This window comes from Elgaria multicarinata, chromosome 11, assembly GCF_023053635.1.
Source record: "Elgaria multicarinata webbii isolate HBS135686 ecotype San Diego chromosome 11, rElgMul1.1.pri, whole genome shotgun sequence".
Taxonomy (NCBI): domain Eukaryota; kingdom Metazoa; phylum Chordata; class Lepidosauria; order Squamata; family Anguidae; genus Elgaria; species Elgaria multicarinata.
In genome coordinates this window covers 27,086,517-27,107,429 of record NC_086181.1, presented here as the reverse complement: position 1 = coordinate 27,107,429, position 20,913 = coordinate 27,086,517, and the positions used below count along the sequence as shown (strand labels likewise).

Here is a 20,913-nt window from a genome sequence, read left to right as displayed (position 1 = left end):
AGATAGGTGTTGCTGGAGCTACAAGGTGCACCAGCAGTCCCAAGAGCTTTTCCTTATACTTTCCTTCAGTCTATCTGCCCTTCTCACCTCTAGCCTTTCTCTTTCTTCCTTGGCCAAGTGTCCAGGTGTCTTAATTTACAGAGGTCAGTCCTCTCTTTCAAGGTCTATCAGAGGATAGTCCTTTGACAGTGCCCTCTGTTTGGAAGGCTGTCTAGACCAAGTTCTGTTTAAAGATAAAGAACCGTAAGAAGGTAGAAAGGCAGAGGCCTTGAAGTTGCCCCTTGAGAATTAACACACCTGGACAGCCAATTGAGAAAACACACAGCGCATCATTACACAGGGGAAAATCACGTCTGCTTACCATCGCTTCTCCACCTGCACATTTGTCCCTCATTACTTCCTCTTTCGAAAGAGGCAGTAAACAATGTGCATGTGGCCAATTCAGGGGGCCATTTCATCCCGCTGCTTCTCCTGCACACAACAGGAGATAGCGGCAACTTCTGTCTTTAAAAATAAGTCGGACTTACCGGGGTGTTCTTTTGTCATGCAAAGAAGGCTAGAAGGGGTGGGAGGCGCACGGAAGGCAGAAAACGTCATGAGAGGGACCTGTGAAAATCTGTGGGTGCCCAGTAATGAGCTTGCAATAAAACACTCATCTGATGGAGCTCACAGATTACCTGGTCAGTCTCCCCCACTATGGTGAGGTACCCTATTTCTTCAATTCTAAGACACACTTTCCCCCCTTATAAACATCTCTAAAAATGGGGTGCGTCTTAGAATCGCAGGTGTGTCTTAGGGTTTTTTTTTTCTTGTTGGTGGTACTGAAATTAGTGTGTGTCTTACAATCAATGGTGTCTTACAATCGAAGAAATACGGTACATTTCTATTTAATTTATCATTATTTCTAAATTTGCATCTATCTATCTAAATTAGCATATGGAAATGTTATACACATTTGTGTTGCCTTGTGTGTGTGTGTGTGTGTGTGTGTGTGTGTGTGTGTGTGTGTGATGCATTTCCTCTTTTCTTTTTTTGGTACTGCATAAGTTGCCCACTGTGTGTCTCCTGCCCAAAGTTTGAGAAACATTGCTTCTCAGAAGATAGCTCAGAAATGGATTTTACCACAACAGGTAGGCCCCGAAATGGGTTCTTCCATGGCAGGGTAGAGGGGCCTGGAACAGTTCCCTCGGGTGTGCCACTCTGGAGCTGGCAAAGCTGATTTCCTCAGAATCCTGTGCACATTTGTTGTTTCATATACTGAAAAGTATTGAGAGCTCGTGTGGCGTAGTGGCTAAAATGTTGGACTGAGAGTTGGGAGATCCGAGGTGGCTTCAGTTCAGGATTTAGAAAGTGCGTTGTACGAGGGGTGAATCCCAGTGCAGGATAGACCGGGACTGCAGGGCAGAGCGCAGACTTGACAAGTCCCATAACGCCACCTTGTAAGTTGGGGAACAAAAGTAAGGGCAATCCATATGTAACACCGCTACAACTGGTACACCTGCTTTCTTAACCCCTTTCTGATGTAACTGGATTATACTTCCTCTAGATAGTCAAGTTCAACCGTCTTCTCAGTGTTCCGCCAGGGCTGTGGCCGACCCTGGTGGGGCCGATCTGAAGACCTCACTAAACTGTCCAATCGGTAGTAGCGACGGGCGGCGTGTACAAAGGGTAGGGACTTAATCATCACAAGCTTATGACCCGCACTTACTGGAAATTCCTTGCTCATGGGGAAGAATTGCAATCCCCGATCCTCATCACAAATGGGGTTCAACGGGTTACCCGCACCTGTCGGCATAGGGTAGACACACGCTGAGCCAGTCAGTGAAGCGTGTGCAGCCCCGGACATCTAAGGGCATCACAGACCTGTTATTGCTCAATCTCGTGGCTGAATGCCACTTGTCTCTCTAAGAAGTTGGACGCCGAACGCTTTGGGGGGGGGGTTTGCATAATTATACTTTGCATCATATTGCTCACTTCTTTAAGTGAGCCCCTCGTTATTTGCTTGCCCTCCTCTAGGGCGACCATATGACCGGAGGGGGAGGGGAAATCCGGATTTTTTAAAAAAGAGCAGCTCTAATGAGAATTAACAAAAATGCTTATAACTCTGTCATTTTTTAAGATAAAGACATGAAACTTGGCACAATGGTAGCTCTTAGGAAGGGCTTTAGTCATACCAAATTTGAAACAGATCCGTTCATCCATTGATTTTTTAGGAATTTTTTAAAATTGAGGTTTTAAAATTATTATTTTTAAAATCGTCATTTTTAAAGTTAAAGAGATGAAACTTTGTACCATGATAGGATTTAGGTAGAGCTTTCGCCAAACCAAATTTGAAACAGCTCTATTCATCCTTTGATTTTTTAGGATTTTTTTTAAAAATGAGGTTTTAAAATTATTATTTTTTAAACTGTCATTTTTAAAGATAAAGAGCTGAAAGTTGGCACCATGAAAGCTTTTAGGTAGAGCTTTAGCCATTCCAAATTTGAAACAGATCTGGGGGCAGTAGCAAACCCTGTTAACAACAACAGCAGCTTGCAATGAGTGAAGATACAGTCAGAAAAGATATTTGAGGGAACGGGAGAATGTAACACAGAGTATAGCAAAAGCTTCAAAGTACAGCAAAACCTACAAAAGTAAGAGTGAGTGAAGTTAATTTCAGATACATTGAATCTCTCACTTGTTCTTTATTTCGGTGATTTTAACATTAAGATGCTATGTAGAACAGATTTGTCTTAAATGTGTGCTGTAAAATCAGACATGTGACCAAGGCTATGTTCGGGTGGGCACGCCCCCTTGGTGCTGGACACGCCCCCTTGGGGGTGACCATGTTGTCCTCCTTTTTGGTTTCCAAAATATGGTCACCCTACCCTCCTCCAATTTTCCCCAGGCAGGATAGCCTGTGCCCCCTGCCATGTACAGTGGTGGCCAGAATTGTGGACACTTTTTGAAATTTTCATGTTTTGCAACTTTGCATGCTTATAGAAAATGTTCTGTTTCACGAAATTCAAATGTTTATATATCAATTGAAAGACCTGATTCACGTAATACGATAATCCTGCTTCTTTTCCTGGGTGTCCAATCAACTCTTTTCTTTTGTGCCATTGCTCTATTTATGATGGACTTATTATTTATTATTTATTATTGGACTCGATGGCCTTGTAGGCCCCTTCCAACTCTGCTATTCTATGATTCTATGATGTATATACGTACACTTTTAATTTGAGAAATACTTCAAATGTTCACACAATCTCCAATTGCGCTTTAGTTTCAGAACAAACAGCAAAACTGACTTTCCCAAACTTGAAACATGATGTATTGCAGCTACTGCCATGTGATTGGTCCCCAGAACAAGGACTGTGATTGGCCAAGTAGGGTTTACAATTCCAAACTGCTTCTTCACTCAATCACCTGTGCTTGTTTTTAGACTAAAGTAAGCATAACTTTTTTTTGTACTGCATATTTGCATTCTGTTTTTTGTATTGAATTCAGCCTTGAATTCTCTTTCAATTGATATATAAACATTTGAATTTTGTGAAACAGAACATTTTTTTAAGCATGCAAAGTTGCAAAACATTAAAATTTCAAAAAGTATCCACAATTTTGGCCACCACTGTAACTCTTTAGAGTCCTCTTCATAGCAACGATACTGTGGGGTTTGGGGGAATGAGAGGCAAAGCGGAGTGGTACAGACATGGCCATGGGCATGGGAAATCTGTCCACCACTGACTCCTCGATATACAGTGGTCTTCCACGTTTCCACTACAACCTTCTACCCAGTCTTCTGTGGGTTGTAGGACATCAGGTGGGTGTGTCCATATATACTTCATATTTTGAAAGTCATTTTAATGATCTATGTCATTTTCAGGAACATGTAGATTATTCTACTTTTACTTTTTAGAATCTTTACTTCTTTTGGTAGCAAATGGAGCTACAAGCTCTGGAATTGTAAGGAACACCTGAACTGTAAGGAACCGCTTTGTTTTTGCCAGTTCATGAAGAGCAGGCAATTACCCCCCCTCCCCCCGAAGAAACCATAAACATTAGTAACAAAGAAAATTATTTATGTCTCCTCTAGTCCATCACAGTGTCAAGCTATCATAAAGTACCCATCCCAATAAAAAGAACTGAGAAAAAAGGGGAGAAACCAAGATTCAAGGAATATGCATGAAATTTAATCAGACACATTTTCTGAGCTATAGCTGTCACTATCAGTTTCAGTCTCTTTATTGTCCCCTAGAGGCAGAAATGCATCTTGCTCTTGGATTTGAGAATTGTAGACTCCGTTTGCAACCTAGGACTGCCATGTGACCTCGCTCCGGTGTCAAGCTGGGGGCATTCAATGGCAGATGGTAATTACTGATTGGTCAACTGGAAGTCAGTCAGATGGCAGGGGGTGGGCCTGCTGAACTGTATAGCTGCTGGAAAGCCCACGGTGCCTCTGCAATGGGGATTACCTGCTGCCACACCACAGCAGCGAAACTGCAGGGTTTAGCAGCATAGAGGCAAGCTCTTGGACATAGTTTAAACTGAGTCACACTAATACTCTACATAATGATATTCCATACAGTTAGCTGAAAGACTGAAGGCAGGGAGGCAGATGTCTCATAGGAGGGCTGTCACAAGAGCCATCAAGAGGAATGTTACAACAGGGGCATTTTGCGATCCACCATTTTGCGATTCACCATTCATCGTGGCTTGGATCCAGTTGGCATAGAATGGTACTGAAGTGTAGACGCCAGGGTGGAAGGGACTGGCACAGCCCACTCCCCAACTCACAACCCCAGCCTGGGTCCAACGTCCTTGGAGTTTGCAAACCAAGGGTCCTCCTGAGTCACCCTGTGGAGAGAAATGATGGGAGATACCACTTAGATTCATAGCTGGAAGGGGCCTACAAGGCCATCGAGTCCAACCCCCTGCTCAGTGCAGGAATGCACCTTAAAGCATCCCTGACAGATGGCTGTCCAGCTGCCTCTTGAATGCCTCTAGTGTGGGAGAGCCCATGACCTCCCTAGGCAATTGGTTCCATTGTTGTACTGCTCTAACAGTCAGGAAGTTTTTCCTGATGTCCAACCAGAATCTGGCTTCATGTAAATTGCACCCATTATTCTGTGTCCTGCACTCGGATGATTGAGAAGAGATCCTGGCCCTCCTCTGTGTGACAACTTTTTAAGTCCTTGAAGAGCGCTATCATGTCTCCCCTCAGTGTTCTCTTCTCCAGGCTAAACCTGCCCAGTTCTTTCAGTCTCTCCTCATAGGGCTTTGTTTCCAGACCCCTGATCATCCTTGTTGCCCTCCTCTGAACCCCTCCAGCTTATCTGCGTCCTTCTTGAAGTCTTTGTCTTTGGCAAACACCCCAACATCCGATCTGGAATTCCGAGCAGCTGAGGGAGATGGAATATGGTTTAAACCAGGAATGTTGAACAACTTTGAGTCAGGAGGGTGTGTGTGAATTCAATTTTGCAGGAGCTCCCGGAGTCCACTTTCCAGTGGTGGGCAAGGCCAAAAGCAAAAGAGGTGAAGTGAAGTCCAAATCTCAAAAATTACCATTATATTTTAGCTTAAATCTCTTCCTGCCAGGAAGTAGGAGAGCATTTCAATCTTTTAGAAAGGGGAGGAAATTGTACAAAAGCTGGAAAACTGCCCAATGATAGGTGGCTGGGGTGGAGGGAAGGGGTGGGTCACGGCTGTTTGGGAAACCACAGAGGGTTGTATTTGGCCCATGGGCCGGAGGTTTGACACCCCTGGTTTAAATCACAGCCACATACTCACAAGGTGGCCTTAGGTAAGCCAACAGTTCTCTCAGCTTCAGCTCCCTTTCCCATCTGCAATATTGGGTACAATTATTCTGGCCTACCACAGTGGTAAGAATTCCTGAATAGTTATTTCAATATATAAAAAAAAATCATAGTGTTTGCGTGTATGTGCATGTGTGCGTGTGTACATAATACAAGTAATACTGTAAAAATGTAGATGACAAACATCACCTTAGAGGAGGCATTCACTTCTGTGTGTGAGAGAAGAGGGAATGCCTCTTCCATGATGGTGTCTGTTGAGTGAATCTTCTTAAAAAACAAAGGAAATAGTTTTTCTTCTTTAGAACTAGTAGTTTAATGTCATACGTGATGTACACAGATTTAATTGTTCATCTAGTCAATTAATAGAGCCCCAAACTGTATTACTGAAGCTAGCTCTACAGTTAAGGTGACCATATGGAAAGGAGGACAGGGCTCATTTGTATAGAAAAGGGAATTTCAGCAGGGGGGGATCTGCACGTCGCTCCCAGAGCGCTTCTATGCGTCCCCAGTGCACCCCGAAAACGATAGTCTGACTTCCCTGTAAAAGAAACGAGGAAGAGCCGTCCATGCCGCTGCCGAGGAGAGCTCTTCGCCAGCGAGGAGAGCTCGACAAAAGAACGCGGGGTAGAGAGCTTCTTCCGCTCTTCACCCTGCCTTCTTTTGCCAAGCTCTCCTCGCCGGTGGAGAGCTCTCCTTGTCGGCGGCGGCGGCGGCATGGACGGCTCTTCCTTGTTTCTTTTACAGGGAAGTCAGACTATCGTTTTCGGGGTGCATTGGGGACACATAGAAGTGCTCTGGGAGCGACGTGCGGATCCCCCCTAAGTGTCATTTGTATTGGTATTCATGCAGCACCTGGTGAAATTCCCTCTCCATCACAACAGGAGCCCTGCCCTCTTGACCAGATACAAAAGAAGGCAGGGTTCTTGCAGCTTTAACTGTTGTGATGAAGAAGGAATTGCACCAGGTGCTGCATGCATACCAATGACACCTGCTGAAATTCCCTTTTCTATACGACTGTTAAAGATAAAGGAGCCCTGCCCTCCTTTCCATATGGTCACCCTAATTGAAGTGCATATTACACATTCTATATTCGGCTTTCATAGTATTATTTCCTTCTTTTTCTGCCACGTTATCCAAAATACCGCAACAAAAGCCATTGTTTGACGTATAAATGTGCAAGAGGGATATAGCGGTACCATGATGGGATCGTAATGATTTGACACAAGGAACTTCTTCAGATGAGCTTTTTATCCCACACTCGCAACTGGCCCCTCAAGGATCTTTGCAGGTCATTTTGAGAATGCAGTGATCCTCCTGAATGCCTCCTGCTCCATTTCCTGGTTTTAGCGATTTAAAAAAAGACTCGGAAAAGCCGGCTCTTCTGATATACGTCACTATTTCCTTCCGTGTGCAGGAGAAGTTCCACTATAAAACACCTACTAGAGGGTGCTGTCCCATTAAACCGCATTGAAGCTGTACAAGTCATGTGGTCGCTTCTCTTCCTGCTCTCTCCCTCTGTGTAATTGGAGAGTGTTACAGAATCGGAGGAGATGCAGCTTTAGAGCCAATGGTATGGGAACACGATTCCCCCCCTCTGAAGGAGCTCGAGGTGTACCCTGGCCTAACATGCCACTCTATTTGGTAATAACCATCAGGCATTCTAATCCTTAATTCCCTTTTGGAGCATGGGAGGACCTGAAGAATGGAAAGGAGAGGTTCCATCTCCCACTAGACGAAAAATCTACCCTGCAATTTCCCAAATGTTTTCTTCACCTATGTTCTGTTTTTCTTCCTTCTCCTCAGGGTGCTTTAGAATTTCCTTTGCAATTCTTTTTCTGGTGATTGTGTGAGCTTGCCTTATCAATGTAAGATGGCGGAGCGGGCTGTGATTTTCTTCCTTCCTGTTACACATCTCCTTCATTTTGCAGCCTCCCTGGCTGCCCACACTTCTGGATCAGAGAAATCTCCAAAGAAGTTTTACCTCATGACATCTCCCCCTGGGCTTTAATGGAAGTGTGGGAAGCTGGGGAAGCTGCAGATCACTGAAGAGATGATTGTTGGGTGAAAGACAGGACACTAACATGCACCTCTCAACCTTGTAATTATGCTAAGTGCAAGAATCTTTCACTCCACCCATGAGAATTTCACCAGCATTTTCTTCCTCTTCCTCTTTGCTTTCAACTTGAATGAGAATTGTTGATAAAAAAAAGTGCAGAAGAAATTATTGACACAGCACTCATATTAACGCCTGTTCTCTTTATTTACTTTTTATTTTATGTATTATTGCATTTACATCCTGCCTTTTTCCCTCCAAGGAACCCAAGGCAGTGTCAGGATTGGTACTATTGCTGAGTGCTTACAGGACCCAGGTCCACGCTCAAAGGGCTGCTCTGCTGCAGAGTGCTGGCAGAACTCAAGCCCTGGCCAGCAGCAGTTCATGGTGGGTTAATTCAGTGCAGCTGGGAGCAGCTAGAGTCAGGGCTATTTAAGACCAACATTGTGGCTATAGCTTTTGCCACAGCAACATCGTTTCTGTGGTGCTTGGTTCCTGTTCCCGTGTGCCTTGTTTGTTCCTGACCTTGGACTGCTCTCTAGACTATGCTTGCTCTTGCCTCTGCCATGCCTTGTTTGTTCAGACCTTGGACTGTGCCCTGGGCCACGCCCTTGCTTCTGGCCCTGTCTGGACTCAGGTTGGACCTTGCTTTTGAACTCTTGTTGGCCCTGTTGGACTCTGGTCTCCGCCACCGGGTTGCCCCTGGAATCTTGCCCCTGCCTCTTGCTCTCGCCAAGGCATGGTTGTACCAGTAAACTGGTCTATCCCAGACAGCTTGTGTGTGTTTAGTCTCTGTACACCTTTGCTCTCCCGGGTCATGGCACCCAGTCTGCGATCCCAGCCGCCCACGCCCCAGACTGTTACAGGCAGTGTACATAATCCTCCTCTCTATTTTATCCTCACAACAACAACCCTGTGAGGTGGGTTGGGCTGAGAGTCTGTGACTGGCCCAAAGTCACCCAGTGAGCTTCCATGGCCAAGTGGGGACTAGAACCCAGATCTCCCGACTCCCAGTCCAACACTTTAGCCACTATGCCACACTGACTCTTTATTGTTGTTTAATGCCAGGGAGGAAGCCTGAACCCTGAGAATTCCTTCTAGTAAGAGGATTTCATTTCTAAACCTTTGACTGTTATGAAAAATAAATAAAAAGAATGCCTTTTCAGTAGGGCTGTGCTCCGCTTCTCTTTGGTTCAGAGAAGCAGGAGTGAGGCAGCCTGATTTGACTCCGGAAAAGGCGGAGGCGAAGAGAGTCGGGGGGGGGGGCTGCGGATTGAGGCGAAGAGGATTGCCACAATCTCGAGGTCTGCCTGTAGGTAAGTGGGGGGAGGGGGACTCATCTGGCGCTGCCATCCATGCGCTGGCGGCGCCAGGTAAGGAAGCAGGGAGGAGGGACTCTTACCTGTGTCCATCGCGGGCTTCAATTGAGGCCCCGGTTGAAGCTGGAAGTGAAGGCCGAGGCCTCTTCCGGCTTCAAGCCGGGGCCTCAATTGAAGACCACGATGACAGACACAGGTAAAGGGGTGGGTGGGTGGGTTATCTTGTGCCGCCGCTGCTGCCGTCCATGTAAAGACGGTGGCGAAGCCGGATCTCGCTCTGCGGAGGGGGAGACGGGTGGAGCAGCGTGAAGAGGATCGGGCCTGATCTGGATTGGTCCACAAAGTGGATTGGGGGGGGTGGTCCGTGCACAGCCCTACTTTTCAGTGGTGACCCCTCAATTATGGAATGATCTCCCTGATGAGGCTCACCTGGCGCCAACGTTGTCATCCTTTTGGTGCCAGGTCAAGACTTTTCTCTTCTCCCAGGCATTTAACAGCATTTAACAGCATATGCTGAGTTTTTAAACTGACCCCAGAGTAGTTGTTTTTAAATGGATATTGTCTGTTTTTGTTTGGAATTTAAATATCTGTCTATATATCTGTCTATATATCTGTCTATATATCTATATCTATCTATCACTGTTTTTAACTTCTGTAAACCGCCCAGAGAGCTTCGGCTATGGTGCGGTATATAAATGTAATAATAATAATAATAATAATAATAATAATAATAATAATAATAATAATAAATTATGACAAGGTTTCTGCTAAAGATGAGCTAAAATTCCCTCTTCTGCACAACAATTAAAGGTGCTGGAACCCTCTCCTCTTTTATGTCTGGCCTTTCTAGAATAAAACTAGGCTGGAGCACATCCAAAAGGTTCTGAGGGGTATCCAACCACCAATGGCTATGATGGAGTATCCTACCTGGCAGGAATCCTTCCCACTGTTCTGGTTACCAGCGCAGATCATGTCAGGCTTGATAGGATTCTTGCCCAAGACTCCAACTGGGTGACTGTTAAAGATATTGTTGCATGCTGCTTGGCTCATCAATGGCAGCTTCACTTCCTGGAGGGTTAGTGGGGACGGCAACAGCACTGTAGGAGAGAAACAGGGCATGCAGTCATGGAATGCAGAGGAAGGAAGTCAGGTGCGTGCAAAGCTAGATCCTGTCATCCCCAAAGAACAACTGGTTGGCTGCCCCTTCTGCCAATCAAAAAGCTCTTCCCATATCGGCACCAATGAAAGCTCCCATCCTGAGGTAAAGTAGCAGCTGGGGTACCATTGACTGTTATCCCTCCCATTCGCTCATGCTTACTTGGTGTCTCGCAAAGGGCACTCTGCGTATGGTCACAGGCAGTCTTTCTACTTCACATTTTGAGAGCTGAGAACCACTGGCTACCTAATGGTGGAAAGCGCCACTGATTCCCTTTAGTGCTCTTCCTAAACTCCCTACACCTTCTTCCTTTCTGCTTTCAGATCCAACACCAACTCTTCCTTCTTACCTTTAGACCCCTCTATTTATTTAAAATATTTGTAGGCCGCCGTTTAGGGTAGAAATCCCTCTCAAGGTAGCTTACAAGCCTCGCCTCTCATTTATCCCTCTTGGTCGGAGTTGGGGAGAGAAAGAAGTATATTTTAAGAGATAGAAGCCTAAGGCAGAAAGACAGAGGAGAAGAGAAAGAGAGAAAAGAGAGGAGGAAGGTAAGAAGGCTTGAGTCTAGAGCTTCAACACAGGGTGGGTGGGAATTGCATTTCCTTAATGCTTTTGTCCCTCACTACTTCCTTTTTCTGCCTGGAGGGGAAAGCGGAAGTAGACAAAGACCATGTTGCCCATTCAGGGCCGGGGGTGGTGGTTTGCGCTGCTTTTCCTGCACACAGCAAAAGACGCACACACATAAGTGGGTGATAAAATGCTTGTCTGATGAACTTTTAGAGGGAAGAAAAAATAAGAGCTGATGGAACTGGACAACACAGGGGGCTCATTCTCACGTGCATGGGGGCGGGGGAAGGGTGGGTAGGGGAAGTATGGAAGGGTCTCTGTCACATGAGCAGCAACCATGCATCACCCTGTGGTTGGCTTACCCAACTCTGGTGTGGGTAGCCTCCCACTGTCAGTAATCCCAGTGCCCGATGTGGTGGGAAAAGGTGCATGCTGGCCGCTCCATCTGTCGCTGTGTGATGGCAACCATTGAGGAAGTCTGTGCTGGCTAGAGCATCAGCTGACTTTTTTTCCACAGAGTGGCTGGCATGACCCACAAGGAATGGTATACACAACACGTGAACCATCTCCATGCTCTGTTACCTTCACTGCAGCTGGTAGGTAACTGGGGTGGGTAGCTGATCCATTGTGGGGGGATCCCGCCCCCCCATGACACACTAACGGAACGTGGATTGCATTTTTGAGCAATCTACAGTGGGTTAGCATGATATCTGAACTGGCCCAGTGAGAGAGTTGGACCAATGATAGTACGATATTGCTTGTCTAACGGACCTGTATCCATTCCGACCTTAAAACGTCTTCCTATTGACATTTTCTGTTGTAAAATTTAAACTTTGTTATTGAGACATTTTTGTGGTCTCTTTTTTGGGATACCCACTCTATGTCCCATGGCCGACCCTCACAATTCCTAGAATAGATACCTGAGACTTGGGGGTTGCTGCCGCAATAAACAAAACCCGCACTTTCGCTGCATCAGGGTGGCAGAGGCTAATCCTGGTGTTGCAGCAAAAGCATGGGATTTCCTGCAGCCAGTCCCACCCCTTGCCCGGGAAGATGGCAACCAATCAGGGCTCACCATCTGGCTGGCCATGTCTCCACTGCAACTCTGGAGCAAGGCTAGGCGGCAGATGCACCGTGCTCATCTCGCTCTGGAGAAAAAAGTCGGGGTAAATCCCCAACTGTTTTTCTTGCCAGCTTCATGGGAAGCTCAGCGGAACTGAACAGAGGGAAAGTATTCAGTTCAAAACCACATGGTCGCCCCTGTCTGCCCATGTAATGTGTGCCATTACAATCACACCCCAAAGCAGGAAGCACAAATGCCCTGGGTAAGTGACACAATTTGCTCAAGTCTAGTTTGGGAAAAATTCACCAGCATCTCTTGTGGAGATGCCCAATGCAGTGGCACCCATCCACAATGGGGAATACATTCAAACTTCATGACTGGGCTGGAGAATATTCAGACAGGGAAGCCATTTTGAGCAGCAACCCTGTGGTGACTCTGACATCTGCTCCTGCCTTGAATGAATGGCTCTGGCTCTGTGAAATCGGAGTCCTTCAGAGCCATCCCTTGTCTTACCTCTGTCTCTGCCATGATCCTTTTGTCTCTGCACGGCAACTTTAAGACTGTAAGGTCAATGGAGAAGGGAAGTGTTTCCTGCCCCTCACCCAGGCCATTGCCCTACAGAGCACCTTGGGGACTGATGGTGTGGAAGTTAGAATGAGCGCCACAAAGAGCATTCCTCACCTCCTTCTTGAATATTTCCCCATCCAGTGACCCAGCAATCTGCGTTCAGAGGGAATTGTGCTGAAGAGTCCGGCAGGCAGGTGGGGAGGATGTTCTTGGTGAAATTCACAGGAGCCCTCAGTTCCAGTAAAGCAATGTCCCCACTGGAGCCGGCCTTGCCATTGTAGTCAGGATGCGTGAGAATCTGTTCCACACTGGACTCTACCACCGTACTTGTGAGGTTCAAGAGCTCATAGGCCCCCAGCAAGAGGTCATATTGGGAAGTGGCTGTGGATCTGCAAATGCAAGAGCAAAATGCAACAGGGCTTTGCAAATGGGAGCTCTGGGGTTCAGTGAGGAACGTAAGGCCTTGAGCCCTGTTCCACGGATGGCCAATGAAGCAGTGGGGATACCTGATGTGTTTGGGCAGAGCAATCCCTTAACACGGTGGGTTGGGGAGATCCTCACTGATCCAGTGGTGGAATAGTCAGCATATCCAATATTTTCTCAGCTCAGGATAAGAGAGGAAACACAGGCCATAGCTAGATGGGGCTTTACCCTGGGGTGATCCCCGAGATCGTCCCTGTGCATCCACATGATGCACAGGGGATCCCAGGATCAGGGAGGGATGATCCCTCCCTTGCCCTGGGATCTCGCCCTACCCTTTGGCCCTGGTTTTTCTGTGGTCCTGGGCTGAGCCCGAGACCGCGGAACGTGTGGCTGGGTGCCGTGTGGAGCTGGGAGACGCGCACGGGGCGCAGCGCTCCTCAGGAGCACTGCGCCCATCAGTGGTAGGGTGGGGTGGGGGAGCAGGGAAGGTAATTTAAATGAAAAACATTACTTACTGTTTGCTCACGAGTGTTCGTGTGCTGCTGCCCGTTTAAGTTAAAAAAAATGTGGGCACGACGCCTCTCCTTCTGAGATCCTCACGCATCACATGTAAGCAGAGGAGGGATCTCACGATAAACACATCGCGAGATCTTCCCTCCTCCGTCGAGGGCTAACCGGTAGGTCTAGCTAAGCCCACAGTAGAGAGTAATCCAAATCAAACATCTTTGCTGTTGGATTGGGGCAGTTCTGCCAGTGTTATCTATCATGACGGTGGCATATCTTCCATAGTGGCAGCATATTGCAAGTTGTGTTGCTGTAACTTTCAACAACATCTAACTCAGTCAGTGTTTAACTAGAGTATAGGCGCGCAGCGTAAGGGTGCAATCCTACGCTTGTTTAGACAGAAAAAAAGACTAAAACTCCCTGCATTCCCCAGCCAGCATGGGGGATGCTGGGAATTTTAGGCCTTTTTCTCGGTCTAAACAGACACAGGATTGTGCCTTAAATGTTTTTTGAAAAGCTTTTGCATCTCAAGTGGTTAACCAGGGCTCCGTCTCTATGCAGGGAAAGCCCTGTAGTGTCTGTGGACCTGCGCCACATTGGTTAGACGATGCAGGCAGGGCTTCACAGCCACTGTGGGGCTTCCCCATGATGCTGTGTTTTGAAAAAGTCGGGGATTTACCCTGTTTTGAAAAAGTCGGGGATTTACCCTGACTTTTTCAAACAAAGCGATGTCAAGACAGTGGGCTCATCTACACCAAGCAGGATATAAAGTGGTATATAAAAGGCAGGAGCCACACCAAGGAGGATATAGCAGTATGAAAGTGGTATACAGGGCTGGGCAAAGCTGGTAATAGGCCTGGGCCAGATAGGTGTTAGAAATATTATGTTATGCATAATCTGTTTCAAGTTAGAGCAACATTCTAACTGTATAAAGTGGGAGGGGTTTTCCTGCTCAGTTCTATAGCAGTTGTAAATCGGCAGTTAACTGCTCTTCTGTGGTTGTTGTGTGTTGTCTGCATTAAGGAAAGGACAGACCTTGGCCTTAGGGTTAGCTCAGGCTAATAACCCAGCCATTTTTTTTTTAAAAAAACCACTTACCTGAGCACACAAGCGTTCGTGTGCATGGCCCCTATAAGACGGGAAAAAATGGCGGACACGATGGGGTCTTTTCTTGACCTTGTCGTGCCTAAGGTGTAGATTATGTCAAGAGCCCACAATAGTTGCATTGCGGGCTCTCCCTCCTCACCACCAGATTATCAGGTAGGCCTAGCAAAGGCCTGTGTTTCTGTTGTCTCTTGTTATTTGCTGTTACTACTTTCTTAAAGCTTAACATAAAGGAACAGTTTAATATATATCCTCTGGTCAAGTATATTCCTTTGCTGCTATCTTTCTATATGTCACATATAACTCCTAACAGAGTTATATGTAGGCCCCATTTCAAACTGCTCATTAAGTATTTTTTAATCAGTTCTAAATACATATGAACTAGAACGATTTATAAAAAAGGTAATGGCAAGCACTTTTATTCAAGATGTATATAAGACATCACTTCTTCACATTCAGAAATGCTTTACGTGCTTTTCTTTGGGCAAATTAATCAACAACGACAGAAAAATCAAGCAACTTTGCCCAGGGGGACTCGGAGTACGCCCCCTCAAAATCATAGGCCCATGCCAACTGCCTCCCCCTCTACCCAGCCCTGGCGGTATATAGTATCTGTCAATGGGCACCAACAGTTGTCAGTGAACTTCAATACCTCTATAAAGCAGTAGTGTGGCTCCTGCCTTTTATATATCACTTTCATACTGCAATATCCTGCTTGGTGTAGATGAGCCCAGTGCTTCCACCGTGTAAGGTCGCTCCGTGGCCAATATGGGGTCAACCCAGGGGCAGGTCTGGTGGAAGGCAACCAGTGATTCCACCAGGGGTGAAACTTTATAAACAGCAACACACATCTGATACGTACCCAAGGAAGCAGTGAGCTGCTGACAGCACCCACTGCTCGGCTATGAGGGATCCCCCACAAATAAAATAGCCACCTTGAAATATGGCGACTTGCCAGGGCCACGACCCATAAGCAGCTGCTTGACCCCCAACGATTCGTGGAGAGTTTATTACAGGCTGCCCACAAACTGTGGGGGAAAGAAAGGGAATAAGAGGATTTAACACTGATTTTTCAGAACTCACAAAATGGAACTATTACGATGCAAAACAAACTTCCTCAGTTTGAATTCGCCTGCAAATATGTGTGTGCACTCTTTAAAACAACCTGCCTAATGATAGAACCTTCTGGGTTTAGAGGGTATTTAGTCCGGCAAATTAACAAACATTTATTGCCTTATTATTTCTCCACCCTACATGTGGCCCGATGGTCTGTATATTTTCTCATGTTGTGGGCACTGTCACAAGATGAGGGGGGTTTCATTCTGAAAATGGCTATCCCGATGGGCATGGTCGGTCACAAAACATCCTATTTTCAGAAGGCAAAATGGTGAGGCTAAAATAAATCTAACTTCCCAATAATCTAAGTATCAGGCAGAGATTGGTTCTGAGTTCCAAAAACACAAAACCATTATTGTTTGTGTTAGAACACCCATTTCATAGAAATCAAACAGAAGCCCAGGGACAAGCAACTTGGCCAACAAATTGGGCAAAGTTCCTGTGAGAGATGGAATCTGAGGCCCAAAATGCCAAATCACATATTTGCCCCCACAAAGCACACTAAAATACCCTTTTCACTAAAGTATACAGCTGATAACTAATTATAAATCCTGACAATACAGACAAATCCCTGTAGAGAAATCCCTGTGAGAAATCCCTCTTCTGTATTTTCCTTTTATCGTTCACTCTTTTCCAATGAACCTGTTTCCCTCTGACCCACCCCCACATAAAATAAGGCAGCCATCCAGTCAGGGAAGATGGGGAGGATCCCATTTTCCTTTATAGCACATGGCTTAGGGTTTCCTTGCTTGATGAACTTGGAATGGTTATCCAAACTCTTTCTGAAGGAATGCAGCCATAACTAGTGTCCTGGGACATGTTTTTGTGTATGCAGCTTTTTATTTGTAATATTCCAAAATCCTCTTAAAATGGATTGTCTCAAATAATATTAACACGTAATATAATAAAGACGATCCTGCTAACTGAGGAAAGCATGAGGACAACTAAGCGAAGATAAATTTGAGGGGATATGGAGGAAATTGATTGACTATGTTAACAAAGAAGAAATGGGAGAACACCTCCATCGGTGTATATAGAGCTATGGAAAGTATAGGTGGATGGGTAAGGAGACTAAGTTCCTGGGTGCCCTAAATTAAATTAATTAGAGCTTTATCACACCAGGGTTATACTGTGCAATCACTGCAAATTGCGGGCAAAGGGCTCCAAAGTTTTCCACCTTATAATCTGCTTTGACTGTGAAGTACTCCCATGCATCCTGCTTCAATTGTGCTTCAAAGCCAATAGAACCGACCTATTTTACTATCTCTTTGGGAGCGTATCATTTGTTGTTTTCCAAGCAGCCACTGGGGGCGCAAGAGGAGGATTTGATATGTTTAAAGTACAAATTAAACAAATGCTTACGTCTGCGTAAGTTTTAAAGATAAAGACATCAAAATTGGCACAGTAATAGATATTAAGGAGAGCTTTAAGCATACCAAATTTGAATTGGATTGGGTCATCCATTGATTTTTTATGATTTTTTACATTTCTCCCTCTTAAACCCTTTCCCGGTATGCAAAGGATCTTAGGAGCGCTGCTGCCCAGGGTATGATTTAGCTAACAACAACAATGATGATGACAGCTTTATGCTATGGGGATAATTCGAAGGAAACGGGTATGTGGGATGAAGCCCTTAATGTTAAATAACCTTAAACCCCGGGCGGGAACATGTATTTATATTTGAATGGACTCTGAATGTATTTATATGTTGTATTGACCTATGTAACCAGAACTATAATAATAATAATAATAATAATAATAATAATAATAATAATAATAATAATAATAATTTAATTAAAAAAGAAAGAAAGAAAAAATATCCTGCTGTAGGTGAGGGTAGGGTGACCATATGAAAAGGAGGACGGGGCTCCTGTATCTTTAACAGTTGCATTGAAAAGGGAATTTCAGCAGGTGTCCTTTGTATATATGGGGAACCTGGTGAAATTCCCTCTTCATCACAACAGTTAAAGCTGCAGGTGCCCTGCCGTCTTTTAAATCTGGTCACTAGTATAGCTCCTGCAGCTTTAACTGTTGTGATGAAGAGGGAATTTCCCCAGGTTCTCCATATATACAAATGACCCCTGCTGAAATTCCCTTTTCTATGCAACTGTTAAAGATAAAGGAGCCCTGTCCTCCTTTCCGTATGGTCACCCTAGGTGAGGGGATGGAATTGGATAATCTCCAAATTTTAAGAGGTTCTGCCTTTCTCCACCTGTCCCAGTGCAGAAATGTTTCCAATATATCAAGGACCTCTTACCTGCTTCTGAACTAGCAGCACCTGCGGAAATAATAATAATAAAAAGTTGATACTTCAGGTAAGAGATACAAGAGATAAACAAAATAGAATTGTATGGAGGAGCAAAGGGTGAAAAGCCTTGGATACCCAGACGCAGTTTGGATGATTATATATTTGCTTTTTAAAGCAGGATTTGTACAAGCCTTTTGCTCACACAAGGAGTGCCTTTGTGTATGTTGCAATAAAACCAAGAAGTCTCTAATTAGACTCTGGGCTCTTCCGGATGGAAAGCTCATAGCACTGCCAGTCATTGCTGTTCTGCTGTAAACTACAAGCGGAATTCCCATGGACTGTCCACACTGTCAGGGCAAGTTGTTGCAATGTGCCGCAACCTTCTCTCCACACGAGGCTAAAATCCCACATCCTTACTGGGGCTTCTGCTTCTGGGTTTTTTGTAAGAATAAGATCAACTTCTTTACACGGGTGGACACGTACTTTGATTTGGCAAATACAAAGAAACAAACAAACGGAAATTCCACACAAATATAACTTTTACTACGTCAGAGTTGCCTCACCCTTCCTTCATGTTTTTGTTGCTATTCTTGAAAAAGGAGCTGTGTGAACACACTCCCAGCAACATCACAGCCACACCCCCAATAAACTCTACAATATCCCCAAATCAGGCAGCCACACCCCTGATTTTTTTCTGATCATGGCATGCCAGGAAAAACACACAAATTAACAAATTTTCCCTGGTGTGAGAAAATATGGGAGAAAGGAGGGGAAAATATGGGATGACAAAGGATGACTGTAGGAGGCTGTGCTAGGCCCCCCCTCCAAATCCACAAACAAGGCAATCCCACATGGAAGAACACATCACTTCCTGTTATGTTCGACCCAGGAAATTATGTGTATTGTTGGTTCAATATCACGGCTTGTTTCAAAGCTTGTAATTGTAGTTTCCTGGTTGGGATGAAAAGGCAGATTCTGGTCAATTAGTGACTTCCTGGTATAATCGAAGCTTATGGCGGAGGAAGGATTGAAGAGGTTGCATGCATGGCTTTGTGCATATCATGGTTTAATAAGCAAAGATGTGATCATCGAAGTGGAAAATCTGTCCCCAATCGGTTGAAAAATTAAGAACGCGCACAGAGTGTGTTCATAACCAGATACTCAAAATATAAGCAGGGCTTAATCTGAACCTGAACTCATCAGGAAATTAGCTTGGGAACCTGCTTTTAATGTCGGCTATGCTGTGGAACACAGAAGGTAAGTAGAAGGTAAGCTGATTGCAGCCCTAGGGCCAAATCAGGCACAGTGAGGGCTCACACTGTCTAGACCAGTGGTTCCCAAAGTGGGCGGTACTGCCCCATGGGGGCGGTGGGATTGCATAGGGGGGCGCTAAGAGGCAAAGGGGCGGCAGGGGGGCGCTCGAGGTGGTCTTTTCCGTACCAGGAGTTTTGGTTACAGAAGGAAATTTCTGATCGCTATCCTGCACTATGGAGAGTGGTTCAAAGCTCCTGGTTGCATTTCCAACATTATATTTGGTGGAATGTGGTTTTAGTGTGGTCTGCCTACTTCTCTCCAAACGAAGAAATCGACTCCAGATTACTAAACGTGGTGAATTAAGACCCATGTGAAGTGACTTTAAACCAGACATTGGGAAACTGGTATCACTCCATCAAGCCCATCTATCACATTAAGAATTTACAGAATAGTGAGGTACTCTGGTTACTAAATGTGATATCTAATATTCTTGCTAAATGACTATCGGACTTTGAAAAGATGATATCACTGGATCAAGTTCATCAATTGCCCTTGATGGATCTATGGATCGTAATAAAGTGATGATGATGAATTATGTTTAATTGAATAAACTAAAAAAATGCATTTTGAATAAAGTATTCCATTAATTGTTACTGTTTTGAATTGTATTGTTATTATCTTCCTTAGTGGGGTCGTTGAAAACCGCTATTCTGAATAATGATTTTTATAGTGTAAGGTAGGGTGCATTGAGCATGAGTTTGTGGAACCAAGGGGGCGGTGACCTGAAAAAGTTTGGGAACCACAAGTCTAGACAGTCCCAGTAATCCCTTGTTCTTTTTAGGGCTTTGCTGCTGGGCCACTTTTTTGAAGAAATAATCTGTCTTATCTCATAGCTCAGCCCTTGCTTGGCGCACAAGCCCGATTGATGGCCAGAGATGAAAAATGAAGAGAAAAGTAGATCTGAGCCTGTGCAGAGTTTCTGCCTCTCCCCTTTGAATGGAGCCACGATTTGAATCCCTACACTGGGATTAGGATTAATTTCTCCCATGGCAGAGTTCATGAAGCTAAAGGACCAGGTGAGATCTCTTTGGGATTATAGGTCTAGCGCAAATAGATCCCTGTGTTTGTTAGTTGGTTTCCATTTGCTGTGTGTATGAAATGTGTACTTCCTTAACCTTGGTGTAGCAAGTGAACTAACCACATACCAAGCTGTTTTGAGGTTAAAATAAGGGGTGTTTTGTTGCTTTGATGGAATTTCTTCATCATCCGTCAAAGATTTCAAGGGCAGGACGTTCCGACTGGAGGTACTGACCACTAGGAGTGATGACCAGAAAGATGGGAGAGAAGATGTGTCTTTCCAAGAGCCCCACCCCTTTTCTTTCAGAAATTAAAACTTGGTCTAACCCCTGACCATCCCCCCCATCAGTCACCTTGTACCCTGGAGACCTGGAGCAGCCATACTGCCAGCAAGGAGGGTACAATTGGCATAGTCGCCCCTTCTTCAGTAGTCCTGTTCTGAAATGCCCTCCAATTGCTGCAGTCAATTCTAGGCAACAGGTGTTTTACTTCAATCTCTTCTTGGTGTTTGCTATAAAAATGTATAAAATATCTTATCAAGGGTGAAAGGATAATGGTCCCTGAAAGTACCTTCAGTTCACAGTGTCCACTAGCTCTGCTTCTGTGTCAAAAACCTTGTTTTGTTCTTTTTTGCATACACACGCACACTGGCCTCCTCTCTTTTTAC

General features: G+C 45.1%; 1 protein-coding gene across 1 annotated transcript; it reads right to left on the bottom strand.

Moving 5' to 3' along the window:
- Positions 1-4,602: 4,602 nt before the first annotated feature.
- On the bottom strand, positions 4,603-20,657 carry LOC134405631 (serine protease 27-like). Its single transcript, XM_063136872.1, has 6 exons — positions 20,600-20,657; positions 17,925-17,945; positions 15,414-15,579; positions 12,635-12,909; positions 10,095-10,264; positions 4,603-4,836 (listed from the first exon to the last, which is right to left on the bottom strand). The coding sequence occupies exons 1-6, from the start codon at positions 20,655-20,657 to the stop codon at positions 4,603-4,605; spliced, it is 924 nt and encodes a 307-aa protein (XP_062992942.1).
- Between the last annotated feature and the right edge of the window lie 256 nt (positions 20,658-20,913).